At 34.8% G+C, this 22,739-nt stretch overlaps 1 protein-coding gene across 1 annotated transcript in view; it reads left to right on the top strand.

The window, feature by feature from the left end:
• The first annotated feature begins 3,136 nt into the window (after positions 1–3,136).
• FAM227B (family with sequence similarity 227 member B) overlaps positions 3,137–22,739 on the top strand; it is a 184,744-nt gene continuing 165,141 nt past the window's right edge. Inside the window, exons 1-6 of the mRNA XM_023509997.1 lie at positions 3,137–3,157; positions 3,257–3,488; positions 11,210–11,277; positions 17,182–17,217; positions 17,777–17,881; positions 19,840–19,938. Coding sequence (XP_023365765.1) covers positions 3,137–3,157; positions 3,257–3,488; positions 11,210–11,277; positions 17,182–17,217; positions 17,777–17,881; positions 19,840–19,938 — 561 coding nt within the window. The remainder of the gene's footprint in view (positions 3,158–3,256; positions 3,489–11,209; positions 11,278–17,181; positions 17,218–17,776; positions 17,882–19,839; positions 19,939–22,739) is intronic.

The raw sequence follows: 22,739 nt of genomic DNA, 5'->3' as shown, positions 1-22,739 counted from the left end.
GATTCACAGCTGAAGTCTACAAGTCTTACAAAGAATAACAGACACTGATCTACTGAAACTGTTTCATAACAGCAAGAAGGAGGGAATCCTTCCTCCCTCACTTATTCTATCAGAAGTGGACACAACAAAAAAAGAAAACTACAGACCAGTATCATTCATGAATAGATCCTTACCAAATACTAATGAAAATGAATCTGCACATCAAAAAAAAAAAAATTCACCACAAACAAGTGGGTTTTGTCCCAGTAATGCAAGAATAGTTGAACATATGCAAATAAATAAATGTGATTCACTACATAACAAAAACTTTCCTTATTTTTTTTTTTGCAGTTTTTGGCAGGGGCTGGGGCCGGTGCCCTACCTGTTCCTTTGAGCTACAGGCACTGCCCTAAAAACAATTGGATTATCTTGGATTATCTCAATAGATGCAAAAAAAAAAAAAAAAGCATCTGATAAAATCTACCGTGACTTCATGATAAAAACCCTCAATAAACTAGACATAGAAGGAACTAGCCTCAATATAATAAAATCCATATAAGGCAAATCCATAGCCAAAATCATACTGAATGGAGGAAAGTTCAAAGCATTCTTCCTAAAAAGTGTAACAAGACAAGTATTTCCACTGTAACCACTTCTATTTAGCATAATGCTGGAAGTCCTAACCACAGCAATCAGACAAGAGAAGGAAATCAAAGGTATCCAAATGGGAACAGAATGGTAAGCCCTTGGTAATACTTATCTATTTTTAATTCTCTAACATGACTACTTTAGTCATATGAGGAACAAAAAAACAAGTTACTGGAAAATTTTCAGAAGTAACATTAAATGAGGTGACTTAAAAATATTTAAAGTATAATATTTAACATTTTATGATTTTAAAATGTATTTGTGAAAAGCACCAAGTATTTAAAATTAATTTAAAAGCCTATTATAATTTTAATCAAAATCTCAAAGAGACTTCTGAAAAATTTACAAAGTAATTTAATAGTCATCAAAAAAATTGTTAACATTTTTCTAAATAAAAACTGATATGGGACCTGGATTACCATATGTAAGGTATTATAAATTATTAAATAACCAAAGGATAGAACATGTAAACATTAAAAAAAAGTCTTCAAATAACTTATAGTGATGTAAAGATGTAGCACTGAAATATATAGTATAAAAAGAAGTCTGTTTTAAAAACAGATGATGGATGACAAAAAACCAAAAGGAGATTTTTTAAAATGTTATCAGTGCATGTCTATGGAATTATAGTGTTATATTTTCTGTGAAACCATTTTTTAAGAATAATAAAACCATAAATACTAGCTAGGTGCAGTGGCTCATCCCTGGCTGGAATCCAAGGAGTTTGGGAGGCAGAGGCAACAGGATTGTTTGAGCCCAGGAGTATGAAACCAGCCTGGGCAATAGCAAGATCCTGTTTTTACAATAACTAGAAAAGTTAGCCAGGTGCATGCCTGGAATCCCAGCTACTTGGGAGCCTGAGGCATGTGGATCACTTGAGCCCTGGGAGTTGGAGGCTGCAGTGAGCTGTGACAATGGCACTGTACTCCAGCCCAGCAACAGAGTAAGACCTTGTCTCAATAAAACAAACAAACAAAACGAAACATAAATACTATACCATTATCTTTCTTTTCTTGTAGTACTTCCTTAGAAATGTATGGTATTTTTCTGATTTCCTAAAAAAAGCTTTAAAAAAATAAGAATTTGTTATATACATATGCACACATTCTCTAAAAATAAAGAATATTTTAAATACTTTAAAGAAATTATATAGGAAAACACTATGGATATTTCTTAGAAGAACTAAAAGTAGACCTATCATTCAATTCAGGAATCCCAGTACTGGGTATCTGTCCCCAATGAAAAGAAGACATTATATCAAAAAGACACCTTCACTTATAATGTGTATCGTATCATGATCTACAATGGTGAAGATAGGGTATCAGCCTAAGTGCCTGTCAACAATGAGTGGAGAAAGAAAATGTGAGAAATATATAGTGTGGTATACATATATATACACTATATGTATATATATATGTGTAGTAATATATACATACAGTGTACTGTATGTATACTGGTAATACTCAGTATATACTGATAAAGTTTATTATTTTGTATCTTGTATCTCTTGTACTTGCAGAAGTCATGTGTGACTTGAGTATTACAATTTTAATACAGATTTTCTCTTTCTTATATGGATAGATTTTTGGGGGGTGCTCTCTCTCTTCACACACACCACACACACACACACACACTATGCAGTACCACTCAACCATAAAAAGGAATGGAATAATGTCTTTTGTAGCAACTCAGAGTTGGAGACCATTATCCTAATTAAAGAAGAAAAGCAATTACTGGATGATCTCACTTATTTGTGGAATCTATAAAAATGAAACTCATAGGAGCAGAGAGTAGAATGATGGCTGGCAGGCTTGTTAAGGAAGGGAGAAAAATGGGTTAAAAGGTATAAATTTGGTTAGACATGATGAATAAATCCTGGAGATCTATTGGTCAGCATGGTGATTATAGTCGATAATATATTGTATACTTGAAAATTAATGAGTGTATCTTAATTTTTTTCACCACAACACAAAACCTATGTGGAGTGATGGCCATGTTAATTACTTTTATTTTGGCAATTATTTCACAATGTATATACTTATCAAACCACATCTTACACTCTACTTACACATAATTTTTGTCAATTATTCCTCAATTAAGCTGGAAAAAAATTAAGCATAAATTAAAAACTGTGCCTACCAATGCTCCCACTTTCTTGCCCCGCAAATACTAAAGAACTGTTGTAGCCTGAAAGGGACTAAAGAGGCATGGGGGCTAAACATATAATAATATTTTATTCTAAAGTAGAATCTTTGGCTATAAAAGCCATTATTGTGTCAGCTGAAACTTGACTAGAGTCTAGGGATTAGCTAAAAATGATGTATCAATGTCAATTTTGTTTCCAATAGATTGTGACTTATCTAGAAGAATGTTCTTATTTTTCATAAATATACACTAAAGTTTTAAAAGATGGTGGGCTATCAAGCATATTAATCTCAAATGATTCAAAATTTTTTTTGTAAATTACTTGTAACTTTTTGAAGTTTATGATTATTTCAAATATTTAAACATGTTTAATAAAGATAGTGTGGTGAAATAAAATCTCAAATTTTAGCTGATTTGTTTTGAGCTCTTATTTACATTCATTAAAAAAATACTTAAGTTGTCTTGTCTTTCACATTTTTTGCAGGATTATTGGCCGAGGGACATTAATTTTAGTGATGATGATGAATGTGAAAATACTCTAAAAAAAATACAAGAAGATAGTTCATTTAGCTCCATTTATACATATCTATGGAATAGTGTCCCTCGAGCACATGAAGCAGTCACAGCGATGGACTCAAGATTAGCAGAATGTTCACTTCTTTTGAAAAACCATGCCTCTAAAATATTTGAGTGGAAAAGCAGTATTACTGAACCAAGTAAGCCTTATTTTTTATATGATTTTTATATAATAATCAATTGTGTGTGTGCACAATGTAATTTCATAAAGAATGAAATCCAAAGGTATAAAATATCTTTATAAAATACTGTTTTGGGCAGCACCTGTGGCTCAGAGGAGCAGGGCACTGGCCCCATATGCAGGAGATAGTGGGTTCAAACCTGGCCCTAGCCAAAACTGAAAAAAAAAAAAAAAAGTTAAAAAAAATTACTGTTTTAAAGCCTCTTCATTTTAAAATGGCCCAATACAGATTTTTAGTTGAAGATAAACAGGTGGTTTCAGAGAAAATGTTATTAGGACAGAGTCTAAACAGTTGTAAAACTCTCTAACACAATTAAACAGGAGTAAAGGTAGTAGGATATAAGGAAAAAAGATTGCATCAATTGATATTGTTACTAGAAACAAGCAAACCAGCAAAGATCAGGATAGGCAGACAGAAATACCTAAAACCTAAAGTGAAAGGGGTGACCTTAATTTACCTGGGCTTATAAGTGTGTTTAGTATTCAGTATGGAATAACTGAATGAAAGCATATCTGTAAGTAATAATTTTTACTTCTTTTTAGTATTTGCATAACTTTTTGTCTTATCTGATTATATTGATAAGCATTTCCAGAATAGTTTTAAATGCAAATGGTGATTCTTGGCCTATTTGTGATTTAATCAGCAAGCTTGTTATATAAAACTTTGGAAAAGATGATATTCATTGTACTTATAAAGTATTTTTTATGTGTTAAATAAATTTGATTACTTTTATTTAGATAATTAAAATCCTTTTCTGGACTTACATTTGTCTAATTCTGAGAATGTTTAAATATGCTACTATTAATTTCACTATTTTAAATTTTCTTATTTTTTTATTATTAAATCATAGCTGTGTACACTGATGCAATCATGAGGTATGATGTGCTGGTTTTATACACAATTTGAAACATTTTTATCAAACTGGTTAACATACCTTCATGGCATTTTCTTAGTTATTGTGTTAAGACATTTATATTCTACACTTAGTAAATTTCACATATACCCTTGTAAGATGCACCATAGGTGTGGTCCCACCAATTACCCTCCCTCCATCCATCCTCCCCCCTCCCCTCCCCTCCCTCTCCTCTTTCCCCTTCTTGGGCTATAGTTGGGTTACAGCTTTCATATGAAAGCTATAAATTGGTTTCATGGTAGGGCTGAGTACATTGGATATTTTTTCTTCCATTCTTAAGATATTTTGCTAAGAAGAATATATTCCAGCTCCATCCATGTAAAAATGAAAGAGGTAAAGTCTCCTTTAAGACTGACTTTTTAAGGCTGCATGATACTCTATGGCTGCATAAATGTTTAAGGCTGCTTAATATTCCATGGTGTACATATACCGCAATTTATTGATCCATTCATGGGTTGATGGGCACTTGGGCTTCTTCCATGACTTAGCAATTATGAATTAGCCTGCAATAAACATTCTGGTACAAATATCTTTGTTATAAAGTGATTTTTGGTCTTCTGAATATATACCTAGTAGAGGAATTGAAGGATCAAATGGCAGGTCTATTTTTAGATCCCTAAGTGATCTCCAAACATCTTTCCAAAAGGAACATATTAGTTTCCATTCCCACCAGCAGTGTAGAAGTGTTCCCTTTTCTCCACATCCCCACCAGCATCTCTGGTTTTGGGGTTTTGTGAAGTGGGCTAATCTTACTGGGGTTAGATGATATCTCAAAATGGTTTTGTTTGCATTTCTTTGATGATTAAGGATGAGCATTTTTTCATGTGTCTGTAGGCCATGTGCCTATCTTCTTCAGAGAAGTTTCTCTTCAATTCCCTTGCCCACCCTGAGATGGGATCACTTGTTCTTTTCTTGCTAATACATTTGAGTTCTCTGTGGATTCTGGTTATTAAACCTTTGTCGGAGACATAACCTGCAAATATCTTCTCCCATTTTGAGGGTTGTCTGCTTCCTTTACTTCCTGTGTTTTTGACTGTACAGAAGCTTTTTAGTTTGATCAGGTCCCAGTAATGTATTTTTGATGTTGCTTCAATTGCCTGAGGGGTCCTCCTCATAAAATGTTTACCCAGGCTCATTTCTTCAAGTGTTTTCCCTGCACTTTCTTCTCGTATTTTTATAGTTTCAGTTCTTAAGTTTAAATCTCCATTCCAGTGAGAGTCTGTCTTAGTTAGTGGTGAAAAGTGTGGGTCCAATTTCAATCTTCTACGGGTTGCCAGCCAGTTCACCCAGCACCATTTGTTAAATAGGGAGTCTTTCCCCCACTGAATATTTTTGATAGGCTTATTGAAGATCAAATGACAATTAAGTAGCTGGGTTAATCTCTTGGTTCTCTACTCTGTTCCATAAATCTACCTCTCTGTTTTTGTGCCAGTACCATGCTGTTTTGATCACTATCGATTTATAGTAAAATCTCAGGTCTAGTAACACGATTCTTCTTGCTTTGTTTTTATTTCTGAGCAATGTCATGGCTATTCGAGGTTTTTTCTGATTCCATATAAAATGATTATTATTTTTTAGAGGTTCTTAAAGTATGACAGTGGAGCTTAAATAGAGATTGCATTTAAATTTTATATTGCTTTGGGTGGTATGGACATTTTAACAATGTTGATTCTTCCCAGCCATGAGCATGGTATGTTTTTCCATTTGTTAACATTTTCAGCTATTTCTTTCCTTAGAGTTTCATAGTTCTCTTGATAGAGATCTTTCACATCCTTTGTTAGGTAAACTCCTAAATATTTCATCTTATTTGGCACTACTGTGAACGAAATAGTCCTTGACTGCTTTTTCAGCTTGACTATTGTTGATATATATAAAGGCTACCGATTTATGAGTGTTGATTTTATAACCTGAGACATAACTGTATTCCTTGATCACTTCTAAGAGTTTTGTAGTACAATCCCTGGTGTTTTCACAGGGACAGTCATATCATATCATCTGCAGAGTGAAAGTTTGATCTCTTCTGATCCTATATGGATACCTATGATTTCCTTTTCTTCCTTAATTGTGATGACTATGACTTCCATTACAATGTTAAAAAGCAGTGGAGACGATGGGCAACCTTGCCTGGTTCCTGATCTGAGTAGAAATGATTTCAGTTTAACTGGTTTAACTCCATTCAATACACTATTGGCTGTGGGTTTGCTGTAGACGTCCTCTATCAGTTTAAGAAATGTCCCTTCTATACCCATTTTCTAAAGTGTTCTGATCATAAATGGATGCTGGATATTATCAAAAGCTTTTTCTGTATCTATTGAGAGAATCATTTGGTCTTTGTTTTCTAATTTGTTTATGTGATGAATTATATTTATAGATTTACATATATTGAACCAGCCTTGAAACCCTGGGATTAATTCCGCTTGGTCATGGTGTATAATTTGTTTGATGTGTTGCTGGATCCTGTTTGCTAGGATCTTGTTGAATATTTTCTCATCAATATTCATTAGTGATATTGGTCTATAATTTTCTTTCTTGTTGGGTCTTTTACTGGTTTGGGGGTCAAGGTGATGTTTATAGAACATCATAGAATGTGTTTGGTAGTATTTCTTCTTTTTCTACATTTTGGACAAGATTGAGTAATGTACGTACTAGTTCTTCTTTAAAGATTTGGTAGAATTCTGATGTAAAGCCATCTGGTCCTGGGCTTTTCTTTTTAGGGAGATTTTGTATAGTTGATGCTATTTCAGAACTTGATATAGACCTGTTCAGCATTTCTACTTGATTCTGGCTAAGTCTTAGAAGGTGGAGTGCTTCCAAGTATTGGTCAATTTCCTTCAGATTTTCATATTTCCAAGAATAAATTTTCGTGTTATATTCATTAAGGATTTTTTGAATTTCTGAGGAGTCTGTTTTTATTTTGTCTTTGCCATTTCTCTAATGGATGAAATTAGAGATTTTACTCTTTTTTTCCTGGTTAGGTTAGCCAAAGATTTATCTATTTTATTGACCTTTTCAAAAAACCAACTTTTTGATCTGCTATATAATCCTTCTGTTTTCAGTTTCTTTTAATTCTGCTCTAATTTTGGTTATTTCTTTTCGTCTACTGGGTTTGGAATTGGAATGTTCTTCCTTTTCCAGTTGCTTGAGATGTCCCATTAAGTTGTTAACTTCCTCTCCTTCTGTTCTCTTGAGGAAGGCTTGCAGTGCTATAAATTCCCCTCTTAGGACTGCCTTTGCAGGATCCCAGAGGTTCTGATAACTTGTGCTTTCTTTATTGTTCTGTTCCAAAAATGTGGTAATTTCCTTCTTAATCTTATCTTTCCTTCTTAAACCCAGCTATCATTCAGCATAAGGTTATTTAGCTTCCATGTTTTTGTATCAGTATGGAGATTCCTGTTGTTTCTGAGTTCAACATTTATTCCATGATGGCGTGATGGTCCCAGAACATGCAAGAAATAATTTCTAGTCTTTTAAATTTGCTGAGGTTAGACTTGTGACCTAAGATGTGATCAGTTTTGGAGGATGTTCCGTGGGCTGATGAGAAGAATGTGTTCAGTTTTGTTAGGATGAAATATTCTATAGATGTCTGTTAAATCCAAATGTTGAATGGTTAAGTTTAAATCTAAAATTTCTTTTCTTAGCTTCTTATTGGAGGATCTCTCCAATACTGCCAAAGGAGTGTTAAAATTTCCGACTATTATGGAGCTAGAGGAAGTCAAGTTACTCTTGTCTGTTAGAGTCTTTCTTATAAATTGAGGCACATTCTGGTTGGGTGCATAAATGCTAGTAATTGAAATCTCATCATGTTGAGTGTTACCCTTAAAAAATATGAAGTGACCATCCTTATCTTTCCTTACTTTTGTTGGTTTAAAGCCTATTGTATCTGTGAATAAAATTGCAACACCTGCTTTTTTCTGTTTTCCATTTGCTTGAAATATAGATAACCATCCCTTCATCCTGAGTCTGTATTTCTCTTTTAAGGTAAGATGAGATTCTTGTATGCAGCAGGTATCTAGCCTGAGTTTTTATCCAGTGAGCTGACCTATGCCTCTTTAGAGAACAATTTAAACCATTCACATTAAGTTGATCTACTTTGATTATTCATGTTGCCACAGTTTTTCTGCTGATTCCACCCCCTGATTATTTTACACCGTTGGCTAAATGAGCAGATAAGGTGAAGTTGGGTTGGAGGCTCCTGGAGTAGGGATTAACCAGCCCTTTGCCTAGGAGCTGGGATTGGTGTCTGTACCTTTTTCCCTAGAGTTTTGCAAAGGACCTGTACAGTGTTGTGGCCTGAGGCACTAGGGACCTGCTTGGTGTTGTGGGGCTAAATGGCTCTGGCTTGTTTTCAGCTGGTCTCTGTCCATTCATGGTGAATCAGTAACTGTGGGTTGAAGTCTCAGCTGTGGAGAAATACCAGCAACTAAGTCACCCCACCCCCGACAGGCAACAACTGGAAAAGGAAAGTCAAACCTTCCCACAACCACACATCTGGAGTATCACTTTGGATAGTCCTCAAGTAATTGACCTAGATCAAGATTTTCAAGTCAGTTGTCCCAGTCAGCACCCAGTCTCAAATGGGAGAGTTCAAAAGGCCTCCAGCAATTAGAAAGCAGGAGTCTGCTGGCAACTTGAGTATGACTCACTCTGGTGCTCTGTGGAGTCAGAAGGACCCCCCCCCCCAAGCAAATGAATTAGTCCAGGAAAGTTGATGCCTCCTTCCCCACCTTGCACCTCTGTCATACCCAGTTACTGGTAACCCCACAGATCTGTGACCCATTTCCCTCCAATGAGCAGATGCTGTAAGGGTTTGTTCCTGCAGAAGCCACAGGGAATTATATGTCTCCTCAGCCAGCCTGCCACACTCTGTCACCAGCCAGCAGGGGGAGCTGAAACTTGACAATCTCGGCTGCTTAATGGAAGCTGGGGCAGTTTACTCAGTTCCAGTTGCACCCCAGATTGATGTTTCTGCCACTTATGTTCTGGCAGAATTAGCAATACTGTCCCAACTATATTTGCCTGTGGGCCAGGCTCTGTTTGAGTTCCCAGAAACTGCAGTTCAGCCCCGCCCTGTGCTGCTGCTATTACACCAGTTCTCACAGAGTTGGCATCTCTGTCTTGGCTGTACTCTGTGTTGGGGTGGGCACAGTTAGAGCTCACACTCAGCTCTCAACTCTTGCCTCTCCCTTGGTTGGTGTAGTTTCCCTGCCTATTTTTGTCTCAGCTATGTTCCCCTGGTGGCTGGGTGCTTGTTAGGCTGACTAAAGAAGCACTTCTGACTCAGCCCTGACTTGGGAGTATGCCGTCTCCGTGTGCACATATTCTGTGTAACATATTCTACTCTCTGACCCCCATGCTCTGCCTAGGCAGGTGCTTCCTCAGGCATACCCTTTACTCACAGGGCCTGTGTTTCTATCCCAGATCTGTTCCACCAGTGGCTACCACCAGTTGCCAATAGAGGCAGGAAGTGTCTCTCCAAAATGTCCCCAGGGGTGTGAGCCTTATTGTTCCCGCCACTGCCGCTGCTACTCTGTGCAGTGGGGCACCACGTCTCCCTCTCTGTCCACAGTCCTCTCTTTACCCCTGTGTCACAGACTCAGCACAGACCTGCAACAGCCCATGTATTGTTCACACCTGTTGAGAAAATGCCCCAGAATCTGGACTCTGTGGGGGACAGGCTTCCAGACCTAGGGGTGAGAGTGGAGGGTAGTGCTGGGAGTTCCTAACTGCAGGTAGAGAATGTATGTGGTTTTATACCTGATGGGAGAGTGCCACTAGTGTGAGTGGGTCCTATCTAGGAAAGGAGTTCTGGTTTTTAGAAGGTCTCTCTGATAGGATAAAATAGGAGGATATCAGAACTCTGCTCACTTGTTTGTAGAAAGTAAACTGTGAGCCATTCTCATGGGAGAGGGGACTCCCATCCACTTGGTGATGGAGTTTTGTACCTATTGTTTGTTTTCTTGGGGTCGCAGCTCACCTCAGCAGGGTTGATGTGATGTCTTCAACCTTCTCTCTTGGCTCAGCTCCAAACCATCAGCGTACTTGCTAAACTTCTATCCTTTAACTCTCCTTCTGGAGGGGAGCCTCTGTGGAAAGCTGGCTCCAATTGGCCATCTTGCCTCCACCCCTCTTATTGATATTTTAAATTTTTTAAATTTTAGTACCTATGTGTGTATCATGTATTCACGAGTATGCATATATATATATATATATGTAGACACACCCAGATACACATATGTGCACATAAAGTTTTGTAAAAAGATAAAATATTTACAAGTAAATAAGGCAAGGAATGCAAATATCCCTTCATACTTTCTGCTTTAAATAATAATTTATATATATTCATTGTACTCAGTATGTATTAGAGCTTGGATTCAAAACTGAGTTATCTGATTTCAGAGGTCCCCATAATCTTTCAATGGGTCATGCTTCACAGCACTGTACTTTATTGAATTTAGTGTAACCATGAGACAACATTAGTGGCTGAGCTGTTTGAAAATGTAGTAGACTTATTTGGTAAGGAAGGATTGAGGTATATGTTTAGTGTCATAGACATACATGTTAGTTGGAACATGAAATTTTAGGGAAAAAAACAGGAAGCAGAAGATATATTGTATGTAATATTTGTAATCATTTATTCAAATAAGACTGTTTAAAATATGTTGATCAGAATAGCTAATCTCATTGATTTCTTGAAAATATTTAAAATGTTCTTTATTTTTAGAGAATATGTGTATATATATATAACAAATTCTCATTTTTTTAAAAGGTCTTTTAAAGGAACCAGAAGAATGCCATACATTTCTAAGGAACTACTACAAGAAAAGAAAGATAATGGTATAGTATTTATGTTTCATTTTGTTTGTTTTATTGAGATAAGGTCTTACTCTGTTGCTGAGCTGGAGTACAGTGCCATTGTCACAGCTCACTGCAGCCTCCAACTCCCAGGGCTCAAGTGATCCACATGCCTCAGGCTCCCAAGTAGCTGGGATTCCAGGCACGCACCTGGCTAACTTTTCTAGTTATTGTAAAAACAGGATCTTGCTATTGCCCAGGCTGGTTTCATACTCCTGGGCTCAAACAATCCTGGTGCCTCTGCCTCCCAAACTCCTTGGATTCCAGCCAGGGATGAGCCACTGCACCTAGCTAGTATTTATGGTTTTATTATTCTTAAAAAATGGTTTCACAGAAAATATAACACTATAATTCCATAGACATGCACTGATAACATTTTTAAAAATCTCCTTTTGGTTTTTTGTCATCCATCATCTGTTTTTAAAACAGTTAGACTTCTTTTTATACTATATATTACAGTGCTACATATTCACATCACTATAAGTTATTTGAAGACTTATTTTAATGTATACATATTCTATCCTTTGGTTATTTAATAATTTATAATACCTTATACATAGTAATCCAGGTCCCATATCAGTTTTCTTCCTTTAGAAAAGTATTAACAATTCTTTTTTTTTTTTTTTTTTTTCAGTTTTTGAGTGGGGCTGGGTGTGAACCTGCTACCTCTAGCATATGGGGCTGGTACCCTAATCCTTTGAGCCACAGGCACCGCCCTAACAATTCTTTTTGATGGCCATTAAATTACTTCATCAATTTTTCAGATCTCTTGAGATTTTGATTAAAATTATAATAGGCTTTTGAATTACTTTTAAATACTTAGTGCTTTTCATAAATTCTAAAATAATACAATGTTATATCTTTAAAGATTTTAGGTGTCTCTACTAGTCACCTCATTTAATGTTACTTTTAAAATTTTAAAGTAACCTTTATTTTTCTTCATTATGACTAAGGCAGTCATGTTTAATTTTTTTGTAATTTTTTTTCTTTACTGTTGAGTTGAGTTCCATGTCTATTTGGGTCTTATTAGCCCCTTGTCAGATAAATAGTTTGCAAATATTTGTGACATTCAAAAGATTGTCTCTTCACTTTGCTGCTTGTTTTATTTTTTGTCACATATACATGTGTTTATTAGGTTTCCACTTTTGCCTTCACAGAATTAAAAAGGCTAAATTTAATGACAATAACAATGTTTAATGTAAGGACTGAGAACAAAACCTCATAAAGAATAAATGAAGATAAATGCATTCAGAAATGAAATCAGACAATTGCTGCAACAAAATATTAAGCAATAATAATAATGCAAAGAAAGTAACATTCACATTGTCAGAAAGGAGTATGTCTATTATAGAATACTTTGATCAGTTAACTTCTTCTTATTTTGTTTTTTCCAAAGTCTCAAAAAATAGACAACTAATATTTATAAATAAAAGTAAAAGATAATTTCAAGAAAACAGATCATGCCAAATCTTATAGACAATAGGAAAAGAAATACTTTGAAGTATCTCAAGAATGAAAAAAAAATATCCAATGTACTCAGTACGACTGCGAAACCAATTTACAATCACTCACACATGCATGTGAAAAATGAAACACAACTATAGCCTAAGGATGAAGGAGGGAAAGGGAGGTAGAGGGGAAGGGAGGGAGGTGGGATGATAGGGGGAGGGTTGGTAGGGGGACCACACCTATGGAACATATTGCAAGTACAAGTTTATCTATCAGGTGTAGAGCATAAATTTCTTAATCCTGTAGGTGGTTAAAAGTGGTGAAGGCTATGTTGCTTAGTAGAATGTAAACATTCCAATTTGTACAAATAATCAACACATTGAATCCTATAATGGCAAAAATGTATTTTTATGATCTATGTAAGAATGACTTAATAAAAAAATCATTCTACTTAGTATGAATACACCTGATATTAAAATTGGAGAAAATATATTATTATAAAGGGGAAATTACAAACATATTTCACTTATAAATGAGCATGCAATATGATAAACAACATATTAACATGTTGAATTAAAAATTAATGTTTAAGTAATATACTTTGGTCAAAATTAAATCCAATTTATGTGAGAATTAGTCACTATTTTCTTTCTTTTATTTTTTCCTTGCCCACACCCTCTCCCTCCTTCTTTGTCTGGTCTCCCCTTCCCCCATGCCCCACCGTGTCATTAATTGTCATTAATTGTCTTCATATCAAAGTTGAATACCTAGGATTCTTACTTCTCCATTCCTGTGATGCTTCACTAAGAATAATGTGTTCCACCTCCATCTAGGTTATTACAAATGCTGTAAAATTTCCATTATTTTTGATGGCTGACTAATATTCCATAGTATGCATATACTACAGCTTACTAATCCATTCCTGGGCTGAAGGACGTTTAGGCTGTTTCCACATTTTAGCAATTGTAAATTGGGCTGCAATAAACAGCCTAGTACAAGTGTCTTTAAAAGTTTTTTTTTTTCCTTCTGGATAGATGCTCAGTAATGGGATTGCAGGATCAAATGGGAGGTCTAGGTTGAGTTCTTTAAGTTTTCTCCATACTTCCTTCCAAAAAAGGTTGTATTAGTTTGCAGTCACACCAGCAGTGCAAAAGCATTCCTTTCTCTCCACATCTGCGCCAGCATCTGCAGTTTTGAGATTTTGTGATATAGGCCATTCTCACTGGGGTTTGATGTTATCTCAGGGTAGTTTTAATTTGCATTTCTCTATTAATTAGGGATGATGAGTATTTTTTCATATGCTTAATAGCCATTTATCTGTCGTCTTTAGAGAAGATTCTATTCATTTCTCTTCCCCTTTGATGTATGGGATTTTTGGTTTTTATCTTGTAGATTAATCAACATTGTTAAAATGTCTATACTTCCCAGAGTAATTTACCAATTTAACGCCATCCCTATTAAAATACCAACATCCTACTTTTAAGACTGGGAAAAAATGATTCTGCATTTTGTATGGAACCAGAAAAAAAACCCATATAGCTAAGACAGTTCTTAGTAACAACAACAAAAAAAATAATAACCCAGGGATATCACTATACCAGATTTTAGGCTGTACTACAAGGCCATATTGGTCAAGACAGCATGGTACTAGCACAAAAATAGAAACATAGATATTTGGAATTGAATAGAAAACCTGGAAATGAAACCAACAACTTACAGTCACCTAATCTTTGATAAACCAAACAAGAGCATCCACTGGGGGAAAGACTCCCTATTTACTAAATGGTTCTGGGAGAGCTGAATATCCACATGTAAAAGACTGAAATTGGACCCACACCTTTCTCCACTCACAAAAATTGATTCAAGATGGATAAAGGACTTAAATTTAAGGCATGAAACGATAAAAATCCTCAAAGAAAGAATAGGAAAAACACTGGAAGATATTGGCCTGAGGAAAGACTTTATGAGGAGGACTGCCATGGCAATAGCAACAACACCAATAATAAACAAATGGGATTTAATGAAACTGAAAAGTTTCTGTATAGCCAAGGAGACAACAACCATAGCAAATAGACAACCTACTCAATGGGAAAGGATATTTGCATATTTTGAATCAGACAAAAGTCTAATAACCAGGATCTATGCAGAATGTCAATTAATCTACAAGAAAAAAACCAACAATCACTTCTTGTTTGTTCTGCTGTGCAGAATCTTATAAAATTTTTCTTTATTTTCAGCTGGACGTGATGCCTCTCACCTGTAATCCTAGCACTCTGGGAGGCCAATGTGGGTGGAATGCCTGAGCTCACAGGTTCTAGACCATTCTGAGCCAGAGTAAGATATCATCTCTAAAAATAGCCAGGCATTGTGGTAGATACCTGTAGTCCCAGCTACTTGGGAGGCTGAGGCAAGAGGATCTTGCCTAAGAGATTTGAGGTTGCTAAGCTTAGGAGTTTGGGGTTACTGTGAGCTGGAATTTTGGTCTTCAGTAGGTCCTTGTTTTCAAGGATTTGAGGAATGAACCCATAGACCACATATCAGTGGCAAGAAGAGATTTTATTTAGAAATTAGAAAGGAATACAGAAGAAGAAAAAGGCACCAGAGCTTCTCTTCTGGCAGGGGGAAAGAACTAACTGAGGAGTCTCTATGTGGGCTTTTTATCTAGGGGTATTAGGTTTTGAGAATTTATACCTAGCCAGGACTTGGCAAATAGAAACACAGTTTCATCTTTAATGAGTGTCATTGACAAAGGAATGAATGCAGTCCCTCCAGCTCAGGGCAGAAGGTCAGGGTGTTCCCTTCATGAACTTGCCTAAACCTAGGAAAACTGGGGTTCCCTGTCCAGCCTTGAGTGGGAAGAACCCTGTATCACTATGATAGCATGGCACTCTACCAAGGGCAACAAAATGACACTCTGTCTCCAAGCAAAAAAAAATTTCTTTATTTTCATTATTTTTAGAGATAGAAATCTCACTCTGTTGCCCAAGCTGGAGTATGCTGGCACAATGATAGCTCACTGTAGTCTTAAATTCCTGGGCTCAGGTGATCCTTTCACCCACTTCAACCTCCTGAGTAGCTTGGATTACAGTCACGAGCCACCATGCCTACCTTGATTTTTACTTTTAATATAGTCCCATTTCTGACCCCATCTTTATTGACCAAGTGTATTGGTAATACATAGGTTCTCAAGTACATAGGCACCTTTCTAATCATATTTGAACTCATTTTCCCTGAATAATATTTCTTTTTTATTCCTATTTATACTTTTAAAATGCCCCTAATGCAATACTTTCTCTGGTACCAATCTATCATTTTTTCAAATTTGTTTTACTTATCATCTCCTCTATTATATATGTATGGGCATTATATACGTATGGATAATATGCATGTGTATGTGTGTCTTTGTATGTTTAAAACTTACCTGTAAGCTTATTATTAGAGGCAATAACGTGGAAATAAAAAACCCCAATATACAGAGGGTGCAAAAAAATGCATACATATTTTAAGAAAGGAAAAATCTATATTAAAATTATAATACTCAAGTCACATTTGACCCCTGCAATTATAAGAAGTGCTCAGCATGACTTGTATTCATTTTTTGTTATCAGTATATATTGAATATTACACTGTTAATGCAGATTGTTTCCTTTCTTAAAATGTATTACATTTTTTGGCACCCTCTGTATATACATCTCAGCATGATAGATGATCAAAAACAAATGTATCTGTATAAAGTTAACATGGTGGGCATGGAAATGTGCCACGTTCAAAGAGGGTTCTGCTGCTATGATCTGACAGCTTCATCGTGGATTGCTTCACTATAGAGAACGTCCTTCTTATGGGTTGCTTCACTATAGAGACCTTCATCTTGAAGAATCTGCCTTTCCAGAAACACATCCAGTGACTGGCCATATCTGTCCAATGCAGGACAACGCCAATGGACTCTTTCAACTCTAGAGCTTTTGTTCCAGTTCATTGTGGTTATTAGGCCTCCATCATAGCTGACTTCCTCCTTCTGCCTAATCCTATCTCTCCCTTTGCTTTCCAAAAGTATTGATCCCAAAAGTGTTCCAAATAATCATTCTTAACACAGAACTTTCCTCCAGAGTCTTTTCCCAGGGAACTCAAACTGCAGTAAGTAGTTTGTTTATATTTGTATTATGGCTCTTATCTCCTTATGTTTTGTTTATATATGTATGTGATTCTTTTCTTGAATGATGATTAGCTTTAGGGAAAGGACAATCTTTGTGGTTACAATATCTAACACAGCAATGGCCTTTTAGGTTTCAGAAGGAAATCTATACATATATCTGTCAATATATCTGTGTATGTGTGCATATATATATGTATATATATACTAGTTAAATGCAAAAAATTACAAAATGTAAAAATTGTTTAATTTAGTATTTCAAAGATTTTATTTGAATTGTGTTCCAGCTTTCAGATGAAATGAAGACAGAGAAGAATATAGAGGTATTTAAAATTTCTTTTCTCCCTAATTATATATCATAAGTATTATGTGGTACTAAAAGAATGTTTATAATGACATAACTATATCTATAAATATACATAGGGGTATCAAAGGAAAGAGTTGTATAGAAGCTTTCTCTTCCTTCCCAGTCCACATTTATTTATATGCAGTCTAGCTAAAATTCTCAGTCATTTGAGTTTTATGTCAAAAATGTGAACCAGCTTGATGAAAGTATTTCAAAATGTATATGAAAACACTACACTGTACCCCATGTTTGCATTAATGTATACAGTTATCATTTAATAAAAAAAAACAAAAAAAAATTAATTCTCAACTATGATTGTGTTTTGTTTTTGGATTCCACATATTTCCATGCTAAAGCTTTTATACTGAGGTTTTTTTCTCAGGTAGGATATATATTTTTTACTTAATTTAGTAAAAAAGAGACAAATATGTCAGTAAATGATAGTTAAATATTTATCTGTCTTTTGTAGTCATATGAGACTATTCTTTTAAGAAAAGTGAAATCATTACTGTTCTATGGTATTTTCATCTATCTAGGGTTGCAACTTCACAGGATTCAAAATAAATGAGCTTACTCAACTACCCAGACATTTGGATGCTGAACGAATATATCTGTTTATTTTAAAAACCCATAACTTTGATGTATGTAAATATTTTTCTGTTTTTATTGAATAATGACTTTGAGAGCACCTGTGATTTAATGAATTAGTCCTTTATTTAAAGCTAGGCCAAATTAGGTGTTACACAAGACTTGATCCTTTGGGCATTAAATTTGACAGGAAAGACCACTGATTTCTAACACTCTAATTACCAAAAGAGAATATATGGTTTTGTGTTACTGCCTCAGGAGTCTGAAATAGCTACTGTGCACTGGCATGGCATGTGACTGTAACAGATATTTTTTCCCTTTTTGTACTTGCTATGTTACCTCAGGATATTTCAGTGGGCTTATTTTGAAAGCCTGAAATAACTTGTGAGACTCCTCCGTTACCATATTGGGAGTTCCTTTTGAGCTTTCAAGTCTCCTGGGGATCTTGGGGTAGTATCCCCTACAGGGTAAACCAAATGATGAAAAACTGCAAATGTAGGAGGGTAACTAGTCAAATAGCCAATAATTTCAGGGATAGAATGAAAGTCAGGTGGTTACTTGGTAAAACTAATTATTTTTACCCTCTCTAATTTAATTTTCTACTTTTTATGTTTATGCACTTTACTTATATTCTTTGTGATTAAATAGTATAAAATCTAACTTGAAGCTGTTACCAATGTACTTGTACAGAGTGGCCTGCAAAAAGGAAGTGGCCCCATGGAATATACAATAAAGAATTTTTAAAATTTTGTATGATGTCCTTTTTTAAAATTTGAACTTGAGGAACAGGAATTCATATCCATGGGTTTCATTTTTAAAAACCTTGGATTCTGGCTGAGCAAGGTGGCTGACACCTGTAATCCTAACATTCTAGGAGGCCATGGCAGGAGGATCCCTTGAGGTCAAGAGTTCAAGATCAGCCTGAACAAGAGTGAGACCCTATCTCTACTAAAAATAGAAAAAATTAGCTGGGCATTGTGGCAGTTGCCTGTAGTCCAAGCTACTCAGAAGCCTGAGGCAAGAGGATTGCTTGAACCCAGGACTTTGAGGTTGTTGTGAGCTAGGCTGATGCTACAGCACTCTAGCTTGGGCAACAAAGTGAGATTCTGTCTCAAAAAAGAAAAAAAAATCTTGAATTCAACTGAAACTGAATTTTAAAAATACCGTGAAGAAGATAAAATCATCTGTTGAATCTGCATATTTAAAGCAAAATTTATGGTTTCTTATAGTCAGAGTAAATAAATTTAACCTTCTGTAACAATTTTGATCAATTTTCTGCCTAGGGAATATACTGTGTTTAGATAGATTCATGACAGAGTCTGACTGAAATAGAATTTTGTGATTTTTGATTGTTGTCTTCATTTTGATTGTTGTCCCATTTGTCTTCAGTGGGAAAGGGAAGAAATTGTGACATATATCTTACATTTTTGCCATTCGTGGTCTGTGCTACATTGTCCTTTCAATAGATACTAGCCAAGTATGGTTATTGAGGATATAAAATGTTGTTAGTATGCCTAAGGAGCTGAAGTTTTTATTTTAATTTATTAATTAATATACAAATCTAAAAACTAATGCTTGATTCATTTATTTAAAAACTTTCAATTATGTTTGGAACAAAATGACAACTATAGATTTTATGAAGTCTAAATATTGATCTAGTATTTCTGATGAAAATCTGGTGTTCAAATCAAGATTTACTATAAGTATAAAACATGTACCATATTTCAAAGAACTTATACCAACAAAGTAAATTACTTTATTAATAATTTTATATCAATTGTATGTTGAGATATTTTATTTGGTTAAATGAAATATTTTATTAAAATTAATTTAACTTTTTGCTTTTTAATGTAACTAGTAGAAAGATTAATAGTACATAGTGGCTTATGTTAAATTTCTGTTAGGTGCTACTCAACTATAACTATTGAATACATAGTCTTTATAAAGCCTATTTACATTAACATATTTTGTAATGTATTTCAATTTGATTTCACATGTCTTTTTTCCATAGGAAAGAGCTCTTAAAGTCTGGAAGACTCATTTTCTCTCAGAAGCCTCCATTGCTCTTTTGCATGATTCCTTTTGGTGGTGGTTTCTCTATAAATTTAAGGTATGATATTGTTAAAAGTTCTTTGTTTAAAGTTAATCTATAGCATAATTAATTTTCCAGCAGAGGAAATACTGATACAAAAATGTTTTTCTGGATCCTTTTTTAGAGATCAGACTTTGAGCATTTCACACATTAGAAATCCTTTTGGAAGTCTAGACTACTTTCAGTGTAGTTAAGACTTTAATATAGATTTCAGAGATCTTGGATCTTTATTAATCAGAAAATATTAGTGAAATCAAACACTGGAGTAAATAATAAAGTCATAGTTTTACACACTCCTGTAATGATAAACACTAAATAGAAAACCCACTGCAAATCAGTAATATTGAAGGGGGGGTCTACTTGGAAAATAGTCTACAGATTAAATAAAAGAGGGTCTTTGTTTAATTCAGTAAGGTGAAAATTCTGATTAAGATTAAACAGATGAGGAGGGAATATCTAGGATACAAAAAGAAAAAGGAAATTAGGAAAAAAAACATTGTTTGACTAGAACACAATACAGTAAAGACCCTTAATATTTTTAAAAACTACCTTTAAAAGGCCTTGGCTCCTCAAAAGATGTAAAAATCTGAAAGGTGCATCATTTTCACCCATGTGACACAAAAGAAAGCCATTTAACCTACAATTTTCTTTCAATTTCCGGCAAAGAATGTTACTAGGAATAAAGTAATTGTATAATGATAAAATGGTCAATTCATCAAGATGACATAGCAAGCCTAAATATTTATGTACCTAATAAAAATATTTCAAAACACATTTAATAAAAACTTTTAATATTTCAAGGAGAAATTGACAAGTAACTAGATTTCACCACCTTACTCTCAATTAGTAGAACGTACAGAAATTTAGTAATTCAGTAATGATACAGCACGATACGGATGACTTGAGCTACACTGTCAAACAACTTGACCAGAGTGCTCTGACCCAGTGTTGTGCAGGCAACAACCAAGGCTAATATGTGGTCGACACAGGGAATCCACAGCTAAGTTCTGGGGGGTGGGACTGATTAAACATCACTGCAGTCTTTGTTCTGTGATGCTGTAATGACATAGATGGATAATTTATAATGAATAGCAATTTATTAACTCATGAAGCTAGGAATTCCAGGATAGGGAGGCAGCATATGACAAGGGCTTTCTTTCTGCATCAACCTATAGTAAAAGGCAGAAGGCAACAGAGACACAGAAGTAGAAAGAAAAATGAACAAGAGAGGGCAAAGCCACTTCCACAATAACAAACTAACTCCCCTTATAATAGCATTAGTCTATTCATGAGGCCAATGCCCCCAAGATCCAAACACTTCCCATTAGGTCTTTCCTCCCACCACTACTGTCTTGGGGGTCAAGTTTCCAATATGTGAACTGAAGAGAACACATTCAAACCATTGCACTACCTAACAACAACAGAATACATATTTTTCTCAAGTACACATTAAAAATTTACTAAGATAAGCTATTTTCTGATCTATAAAAACATCAGGATAAATTTGTAAAAATTTAAGTCAAAGTATGTTTTAAGATTGAAATAAAATTATATTATAAATTAATATAAGATCTGAAAAATTGGGCAGCAACTGTGGCTCAAAGAATTGGAGCACCGACCCCATATACCAGAGGTGGTGGGTTCAAACCTGACACTGGCCAAAAACTGCAAAAAAAAAGAAAAGTATAGATCTGAAAAATCTCCAAATAATTAGAAGCAAAATAACATACTTCTTAGTTACCATGGATCAAATGAGAAAAATCAGAAATCATTTTGCACTGAATGAAAATTAAAATGGATTAGAATTCAAGAGCTGTAACTTAAATAGTACTTAGGAAAAAACTCAAAAATGCCTTTATTAGAATATAAGAGAAAGTTCTCGAAAACTGTGACTTCAGCTTCTGCCTTAAGAAGCTAAAAAAAGAAGAAAAAATGAATCCTAGAAAAAACAGAAGAAAAAATAATAAAGATCAGTTTAGAAATCAATAAAATGATGAAAAGAAGAAACTAAAGAAACTCAAGGAAGCCAAAAAATGGTTCTTTGAGATTTCTAAATACAATGTAATTCAAGAGGAATTGAAAGCCTGTGTTTTACCGAGATTATCCATAGCAGAAGCAAACTACAGATACAGCTCAACACTTGATTTAGTTGACTCAAGTCCTTAAAGACTTAGTAAAAGAAGAGGAATGCCTATTCCTAAGCACAAGTACTATTTACCTCACTTTCTAATGATCTGTCAAACATACCCAACTCTCAAACAGAAATTAAAATATATAAAAAAGAATTGCTGGGTTGTTGGGTATAAAGATAATCAGCTTTATGAGGTAATATCAAATTGTTTTTCAAAATGTATATACAATTTTATACTCCCATCATTAATGTAAAACTTCTCATTGTTCCTAAACAACGAATAGGTCAAGGAAGAAATCAAAAGAAAATACCTTGACAGAGATGAAAACAAAAGCACCACATACCAAAACTTACAAGATGTGACATAAGAAGTTCTAAGAGGGAAATTTAAAGGTGTAAATTATTATGTTAACAAAGAAGAAAACCAGAGCAATTAAGCAAGAGAAAGAAGGAAGGGATTCTAATAGGAAAGGAATAAGTGAAATTGTCTGTTTGCCAATAACGAGATATTTGTTAGGAATATTAAATGAATTTAATAAAGTTGTAGGATACAAAATCAATATTGAAAAATCAGTGGCATTTCTATACACTAACAATGACCTATCAAAAAAAAAAAAAAACAAAACAAAAACCACGGATCGGCGCCTATAGCTCAACCGGCTAAGGCGCCAGCCACGTACACCTAAGG

This window comes from Otolemur garnettii, unplaced genomic scaffold (assembly GCF_000181295.1).
Source record: "Otolemur garnettii isolate 467f Iridium unplaced genomic scaffold, OtoGar3 scaffold00011, whole genome shotgun sequence".
NCBI classification, from domain to species: Eukaryota; Metazoa; Chordata; class Mammalia; order Primates; family Galagidae; genus Otolemur; species Otolemur garnettii.
The sequence above is the reverse complement of the archived record's forward strand: the minus strand, read 5'-3'. Positions and strand labels throughout refer to the sequence as shown.